This window comes from Drosophila miranda, chromosome 5, assembly GCF_003369915.1.
Source record: "Drosophila miranda strain MSH22 chromosome 5, D.miranda_PacBio2.1, whole genome shotgun sequence".
Lineage (NCBI taxonomy): Eukaryota > Metazoa > Arthropoda > Insecta > Diptera > Drosophilidae > Drosophila > Drosophila miranda.
In genome coordinates this window covers 1272389-1281296 of record NC_046678.1, presented here as the reverse complement: position 1 = coordinate 1281296, position 8908 = coordinate 1272389, and the positions used below count along the sequence as shown (strand labels likewise).

Sequence of the window (8908 nt, the reverse complement as noted above, 5' to 3'; positions counted from 1 at the left end):
CTATGTCTGCTAGTGGAACGTTGCTAAATATATATATATTATATATAATTAATCAGAAATACAGGAACTTAATATATTTTTGTACTCTAAGAGTATTTATATGTAGTTCTTAAGTTTTTAAATTGCTGTCAGTGGACTAATCCTCAACTAGGGTATAAACTAGGCACACATTAACTAAAATATAATTTAAATACAAGAGTACAAAAACGGGTAAACAATTTTTAAAACTTTCTAATATATATTTGTGTATAGAAATATAGAATTGTTTGTAGCCGAATATAATCTGTGCCAGTTATTTAAATAAGTTTGTCAAAACCTTTTTGTAATAAGCAATGCATTATAACAAGTATATTTTATCATTTGTACAGAATGCATAAAAATGGACAACCTTTTGAATATTGAATTATTCGGCTATAATTATTCATTAATGTGATTATTCGATATTATATTATCAAAATCATTTGTATAACAAAATAAAAGCTATTTTGTAATAAATGTCCTTTATTTGTGAATATATTTGCGTTATAACATGTTTTCGATTAGGTGACGTGGTCATTTATAAAATGGCATGGATTTCTTTTATTCATTGTTAAGTAATATGATCTGAGCATTTAAAAGAACTAAGAATTCTGGGTGTCCAACATGTTTTACTTGAATTCACACATTTTGTATGTTTTTCATTGGTGTATAACTATACCAATTTGGTCGCTATTACAATGGATTATTTGTGCAAACGATGGAGAACCTGTGAACAGAAATTACATAACCAATGGTTCCTAAAGATATACATACATATATGAATTGAATCGGCTATACAGGGAATGTGCCCGTCCCCTAAATCAACATATGTAAATACTACCTACCAAAAGTGACGATGATAAAACTGGTGGTTGACAAGTGTTAGCCGTAGTGGTAACCTAGCCTTCTATGTCCGGCACAAATGGGGTGAAAACGGGGTTGCTGCTGCGACCTTTAGGTAATCAAATAGTTCGTGGACGTTGGTCGATGGTCGGTCGGTAATTGTCGGCAGAGTTTAAGCACTCGGAGACGTTAGACTGCGGTATAACGTACAACTCGCTATGTCGAGACTGGGGTATTAAAACTGAACTGAGTTCTGCTGCAAGGAAACACCTGAGCTACAGTCCACTTTGCCCCTATATATGTGGCCGAGCTATAACACCTACCAATTTTTCCCAATACAGTGGAAAAAAGGTGGTTGGTTGTGGACCGTTAAGCAGACATACAGGTGTAAAGGCAACGACCATCAATGCAGTACAGTTCTAGCAGTCCATCTGAAACGGTTAAATAAAATAAATTCGTCGCAGCCGTTAAAAGTACTTGATAGAAAAAAAAGAATTGTATTGAATAAACACAAAAGTAAGTGGTATGTTATCCACTCACCAAAGTCGAACATACTGTTTTGTGAATCAAGATATTACTTATATGTCTATGTACTATATATATTAGGTATACGTATACATGTATAGATATATATTGGATCTTCAGTAAAATTATGTGTTAGCCAATTAATATGATTTTGCAACAAATCAAGCAGTGGATATAACAGTCTTACTGCCTTATTTGACATTATGAAGCTATTCGGACCAAAGAAAAATTACGTCCGCTGTACTTTTATGACTCACTCGCAGGTAGCCCATAAAAACTTACCAATACAATCGGAAGTCTAATTTCAAAATGGCGCAGTGACTTCTTCACCCCTATTAACTTACTCATCGCAAGTTCTCCCTTGGCCCCAATCATGTTGTTACATAGAAGTTCTCGAGAGCCAATCATAACATTGTTGCCGGTACATGGAAGAAATAATAGAGTCGTTCCAACGTACAGGAATTTCAATTATTTGAAATTGCCAATCAAACTGGACACAGCGAAAAACAATATATTCTATGCAATTGGAAAATAATATTATAAAAATAACTTAGTCCATTCGTAGAAGCCATTTGAATGAATATTTAATTTACTCCAAATTGTGTAAAAGTGTAGTTCTTGGTTTTTCGCGTATTTTCATCATAATCGTTTTTTTTTTTGTTATTTAATGTTTCGAACTGATTGGCAAAAAATCGTAGAGCTACTGTGTACACTTTGTGTACACTTGCAAACGGAATTATAAAATGGTACAAAGTACTCCAAAATATATACATGTATGCGAGGGCTGGCCCTTTTATTTTTATCCAATTTTTGCCTCCAACCAGTCAGGACGTTTTAAGTCTTGGCACACGTGACGCGACAAAACTAATTTTATACGTGAACGCCAGAATTGGTATTGGAACCGATGAGTGCTGCATGATTTCTATCTCTCTTTCTCTCTCTCTCTCTTTCATTGTAATCTCTGTTTGCAAAAGGAACAGATCGATTTTTGGTTAAAGCGGGTAGGATGGTGATTGTGGTCATGTGACACTCCTCCCCGACCGGGAGCTCAAAGATTTCTACCAATCGAAGTAGCGTGGAAAAATTTAGAAAAATGTATAGTCTCTGAGAGAGAACTAGGAGTTAAACGAGACGGACTCAAAGACAGACAGGGCTATATCGACTCAGGTATTGATGATGATCAAGAATATATATGTATACTTTCTGTGGTGGGAAATGCTTCCTTCTGGCTGTTACATACATATTTCTAATGTACATGTACACGAATCCAGTGGTATACTACTGAGTACCGGGAATAAATATCTGATGAGGCGGCTATGTGTAACAGCTCGGATACAATCCGTGGTATTTCGAGTTTGGTTTTCCCTAATTCTAATTAGAATGCAAAAGTTGCTTTACCGAAAGTGCACCAATTGACATGAGGCAATTGCCAAATTATCCTATATTCGAGAAAAATTCAGGTTGAAGGCCAAGTTTTCATGTAATATTGATCTAACTGATCTTGCAATATCGATTGAATTCATTGTAACTAATCTAAGCAATGGCTAAGCATGTTGCTTCAACGCCAAAAATGTAAAAAGTTGATCTTAATAATCCTTGTCGAAAATCGGATACACCGGACATAAATATCACGATTTGTGTGTTTTTCTCTCAGCACGAATTTTTCAAATTCCGATATTATATTTTTAAATATTTTTGTTTTAACCAATCTTAGCGAATTCGAGCCTTTTCAGAACATTACAATTTTTTATGTAAACACCATTACTTTTTTCATAAAAAAGGGGCAGCTAATAATCCCACGCTACTCAAGGGCAGATCTTGCTTAATTTCTTAATCATAAAATCACAAAATATCAAACCAAGTGATAAAATATTCTGATATATTCTCGCTATCTTAATTAATAGAAACGAAAAGAATGAAAAAATATCAGACGCCAGACTGCTAAAGAAAATAGTCTTTTACTGGTGGTGGAACTGCCAGTGTATATAAAGTTCGGCGAGCCGAAGTGTGCTGTTGTGTTTTTAAATTTGATAAATTGTATGTAGCATAATATTAATTAAGATCGACTTTATATATTATATAGCTCCCACAGGTACATTCGATTAACGGACCAACGTCCATTGTTACCGTATACAATGTTAACATATCAAAACTCATTTCGTAAGAGCAATGCTCTGCTGAAAGGCAACACTAAAGTGCAAAAACAAGACGATTCTGATGAAGAGCGCGAGTTAACAAATCTCAACTGGCTTTTGCGAAACCAAAACTTAACATGGCCGAAAACAATTGACACAATCACCGAGGACGACATAAATACAAATGCGAATTCGAAAGTAATGTCACAGGGGATACATTTCCGAACTCAAAATCTATCGGAGGAGCAAATTAAACAGAGCTACGAAGAGAGCTCGGTAAATAAAAAACCTGTATCTAAGTCGAAAATACTTTCTCAATACAAAATGCTACCATCGTCACCATTACCGAAGCGCCCTACTCCAGCAGAACGATATGAAATCTTTATAAACAAAATAAAACGGTGAGTAATACGATACTCTCCTCGTACATGTAGATACATAATTTTTTTGTATGCATTCATTGATTCTCTAGAGACTTATCAGAATATGAAAAGTTAGCATCAAAGTACGAAACAGACGTGACGGAAAAACCACCATTCAACTACTCACATATAATTGGAATGGCAATGCTAGTAAATGGACGGGTCACTTTGCAACAAATATGTGCATGGATTGAGTCAAAGTTTGCATTTTTTCGAGTGCGAAAAAGATGGAATGTAAGTTGTTCTATAACTGACATGTTTAATTTCGATTATAAAATATTATAATACAAATTGTTATTTAGAACTCAATTAGGCACAACTTGTCGCTCCACCACTGCTTTCGTAATCGAAAACGCGAGGAAAAGGGGAAAGGTGGTTACTGGGAACTGGGAGTAGACCCAAAAAAATGTGATAGGAAGCGCATACGCAATCGAAAACTGTCACATAAAAAATTAAATCAAACACCTAAAAGAAGTTGGGCGCACTGGAACACCACTAACCCCAATATTCAAAACGTTTCGGGCGAATATAATCAACTGGCACCAATACAGCATGTGGAATCTATTCAAAATTCTTACAGAAGAAGTTCTAAAATGCCTCAAACAAATGCCTTAGTAGAAATGAAGGGACCGAAGAACCATGGGTCGTCATCTTTTACACTGACCGAGTTGGGCTTGTCGTTATCTACTGGTGTTAGTTCTCAGGTAAACGACATTTTTACCACCTCATTTCGGTCTAATATGGGACCAATGACAACGATTGCTGACGAGGAAATATATCAGCAACAATATGAGCTTGGCACAATTATTATTAGCACTACGGAGATTATCGACGAGTCAAATGGTTTAAATTGCCTTATAACCGACAAATTAGGATGTACTAGCATGGTAAGACTTACTATATTACTATATTCTTGAATCCTAACGATACTATCCAAGTCTCTATTTCGTCAGATATACAAAGAGGACGATATTGCCCCGTTTAATGAAAGCGTAAACATTACGTCTAATATGACACCAGTTCTTGCTTCCACATCAGCAAATTTAAATGTTCTTGAAGAACAAGATGGAACTTTAATAACATCTGCTATCTCCAGTCCTGTACATCCAAGTAGCATTACTATTAATTACGACTACACAAATTTTCGACCCCTAATGGATAGCATAGATGAGCCGTTTCATTACCTCCACAGCACCGCTGAGTTCGGACGTAGCGATGATATTTTAGATAACCTTCTTGACGTTTGTGTAACACACTATTAAAAACTATGCTAATACGCAACACTTACTCGTATTATGAACTAGCAAAACACACGCGACTTCGCCATAGTGCATTTTGTAAATGATTGTAAGGAATTAAAGAAATTGCAACAACTAATTACTTTTTTTTAAACCATGATCGTACGGTAAAATCATTCCTCCAGATATTTTTAAATCCAGTTTTCCATGTATGTGTTCCATCACACCAATAATATACAGACATGGTTGCTGGATTGAATGTTTTTATGATTGCGACGTTTTACTAGACGTACATACATATGTCCAGTCTGCTGATTTTGCGAGTCTCTCAGTGACTCAATCTGCTTGATGCTTGGGTTATTTGATGGTGATTGAATCGTTTCTGAAGACCATTGTCCTTAATGTCGCCGCAGCTACTGTACTCCGTAACTAGATTGGCTTGATTTGCAAATTTATTGAAGCAAATTTACGTTAAATTTAATATAGCTAATGACTGGACTGCAATTCGTGAGGTAACGTGCCATTCTGCAGTAGATGATACATTTATATGTGAGTAGATACTCATGTCTGTATAATGAAATTGTCTCAATCTGTCTAATGTGTGCCAGTACCAAGTAGTAACGGGAACTTCTGAAGGTTAAACAGCTAAAGCTAAACAGACAAAATGACAAATTATTCGTTTCTATAGGGATTATTTCATCGCATTCTCACCATGCAGTATGAAATCCCTAGAGTACCCGATTGACGAGTTTCAAGCGAATCCGATGAATTTTTCAAATACCATACCATTTTTCTACCATTTTTCAACCATATTGGTTTTTTGAGGTTAGAAAAAAAAACTGATGAGATGGAGCAAATCGGACCTTATATTCGTGTTCAGTGCCCCAAAATACAAAGGGATATGATACTCTGATCAGCCGCGCAGCACACTTTTTATACCCGATACACAAAAAGAGTACAGGGTTATATTAGATTTGTGGTGAAAGTGGATGTGCGTAACGTCCAGAAGGAATCGTTTCCGACCCCATAAAGCACCTTGTGCTCAAAGACTATAATAGCTAGAGCAACGACATTTTGTATCCAGACTTCTGTGATATGTCACTATTGCAAGTATATTTCGAAACATCGCCCCACTCCCTTCCGCCCCCACAAGGGACGAAAATCTGTGGCATCCACAATTTTAAAGATACGGGAAAACCAAAAAAGCAGAATAGTAGATAAATAATATATCTTTTAGACTGCAGAATCTGAACCAGATCGTATTATTATAGCCAGACTGAAGAAAGCAATTTCATTTTCTCTCGCTCTGTCTCTCTCTAACACACACATTTCATGGTCGGCTTTGCCTATTGCTAAAAGTGAGTTCCTAGATCTTAGAGACTATAAAAGCTAGAGTGACCAATTTTGGTATCAACACTCCTGTTCTATCGAACCTTCATAGGAGTATTTAAAAATTTCGCCCCACCCCCTTCCGACAACGCCAAGGACGGAAATTTGTGCCATCCACAGATCTTAGAGACTATTAAAGCTAGAGGAACCAAATTTGGTATCCATATTCTTGTTAAATCTCACTATTACAAGTGTATTTTATTTATTTCTGCCCCCAAAAAAGACGAAAATCGGTGGCATCCACAATTTTGAAGATTCGAACAGATTAAATCATAAAATCAATCACAATCATAGAGAATGACCATATCTACCAGATTTCGGAATGTGGATCAGATAGGATCAGATCGGTCTCAGCAGCAGCTCACAACGTTCCCCCTGAGATAATAGATAGTCAGTCTTTGCTTATGGCCATATGACATTAGAATTTGCTAACTGACTAACTTAAAAACAAAACATAGTTGAGCTGGGAGCAGTGCTGTAACACGGCTTAGATCCATATATTCGTATTCCTCCTTCGCTTACTTTCCGCGCAAGATAGTCCCATAAATTTTCAATAAAGTTAAGATCTGAAGTCATGATATTAACGTTTTGACTCGAGCGTTAGAATTCGGGGCATTATCTTGTTGGAAAACACATGGGATTGGTCCAAACAGATCATTTAACTTTGAGAATACGGATTCCTCATGAAAAAGTTTTGAAAACCATCAGGTCCGTCAAAGTTGAAACGTTTTTCAGCGTTCTTGAGCTGCGCTCAAGCTGATTGGCAATATATCGATTCAATAGACCCTGTGCGACCCTCAACGTAGCAGATTTTCTCATTTTTTCATTAGAAATTGCTCTAAAATAATTGATTTCTTAATTTGTAGTTATTATTTCATCAAAAAAGCTCTTACTACAAGACTATCAAATACGAAGTGCGTCTATTTCAGATACCAACAAAAAATGAACGTGTTTGCATGGCAATTTCTAGAAATTTCAAATGAACTGTTATGTTAGCGCAAATCTACGAACAGTGAGCCCATTTTTTTCGAAGAAAAAAATTTGGTGCGTCTAACCTTGTACTCTTAGATCCGGCACATCGTTTCTATTAATTGATAAACAAAAATAATAAAAATAAATTTTAATATAAATTAATATAAATAAATGGAATGGAATTTTATGTCTCACCATGGCCAGACGATTGAATGAACATGCCATTGCAATTTGCAGAGAATATGAAAAACGAGGGGGAACGTTGTGAGTTGCTGCGGAGACCGCAACTCTACAGTTATACCCGATACTAAGTCAGTATGGCTCTCCTCCGGCAGACGCCGCTAATATTAAACGACACGACAAGGAGTGCGTGCGAGAGAGACAGAAAACCAGTCTGAGCGTGACGTCGGGGGCTGCGTAGCCAGTGCAAATTGATTTAATCCTTTTGGCTACAAAAATGATCTGATCTGATCCAGATTCAGCAATCTGATAGATATGATCATTATCTATGATCCTGCGTTTTTAGTTTTCTCGAATGTGCAATATTGTGGATGCAACAGATTTTCGTCCTTTGTGGGGGCGGAAGGGGGTGGGGCGAAGTTCTGAGATATACGTTTTATAGTGAGATCTAACAGAAGTGCGGATACCAAATTTGATTACTCTAGCCTTTATAGTCTCTGAGATTTGTGGATGCCCCAGATTTTCGTCCTTTGCGGGGGCGGAAGGGGGTGTGGCGTAATTTGGACACGAAACGGTCAAGGTCCGATATCACAGGAGTGTGGATACCAAATTTGGTTGCTCTGGCTCTTATAGGTTCTGAGATCCTTGAACTCATATTTTGCAATTGGCAAAGGCGACCATGAAACCTGTGTGTTAGAGAGAGACAGAGCGAGAAAGAATGAAATTGTTTTCTTGATTCTGGCTATAATAATTATACGATCTGGTTGAGATTTTACACTCTAGAACATATAGTCATCCTCTACGATTCTGCTTTTTTGGTTTTATCGTATCTTTAAAAATGTGGATGCCACAGATTTTCGTCCTTTGTGGGGGCGGAAGTGGGCGGGGCGAAGTTTTGAAATATTTTTGTAGCAGTGACATATCACAGAAGTCTGGATCCAAAACATCGTTGCTCTAGATCTTATAGTCTTTGAGCACTAGGCGCTGAAGGGGACGGACGGACGGACGGACAGACAGACAGGGCTCAATCGACTCGGCTATTGATGCTGATCAAGAATATATATACTTTATGGGGTCGGAAACGATTCCTTCTGGACGTTACACACATCCACTTTTACCACAAATCTAATATACCCCAATACTCATTTTGAGTATCGGGTATAAAAATTCCTGTGAGCTCTTTGAG

General features: G+C 36.9%; 1 protein-coding gene and 1 long non-coding RNA gene across 6 annotated transcripts; one reads left to right on the top strand and one right to left on the bottom strand.

Moving 5' to 3' along the window:
• Positions 1 to 654: 654 nt before the first annotated feature.
• LOC108164420 lies at positions 655 to 2380 on the bottom strand. Of its 4 annotated transcripts, none has more exons than XR_004473319.1 (4): positions 1669 to 2380; positions 1402 to 1595; positions 864 to 1292; positions 655 to 745 (listed from the first exon to the last, which is right to left on the bottom strand). It is a non-coding gene; the product is annotated as an uncharacterized LOC108164420 (long non-coding RNA). The 4 variants fall into 4 exon arrangements; XR_004473318.1 differs by lacking the exon at positions 1402 to 1595 and having other exon boundaries at positions 864 to 1117; positions 1185 to 1292; positions 1669 to 2369; XR_004473317.1 differs by lacking the exon at positions 1402 to 1595 and having other exon boundaries at positions 1669 to 1902; positions 1980 to 2368.
• LOC108164418 (forkhead box protein I1c) lies at positions 1143 to 5320 on the top strand. Of its 2 annotated transcripts, none has more exons than XM_017300098.2 (5): positions 1143 to 1384; positions 3470 to 3922; positions 3994 to 4177; positions 4246 to 4830; positions 4897 to 5320. In XM_017300098.2, the coding sequence occupies exons 1-5, from the start codon at positions 1161 to 1163 to the stop codon at positions 5203 to 5205; spliced, it is 1755 nt and encodes a 584-aa protein (XP_017155587.1). In that variant the 5' UTR covers positions 1143 to 1160; the 3' UTR covers positions 5206 to 5320. The 2 variants fall into 2 exon arrangements, with proteins under 2 accessions (XP_017155587.1, XP_017155588.1); XM_017300099.2 differs by having other exon boundaries at positions 1287 to 1377.
• Positions 5321 to 8908: the final 3588 nt, after the last annotated feature.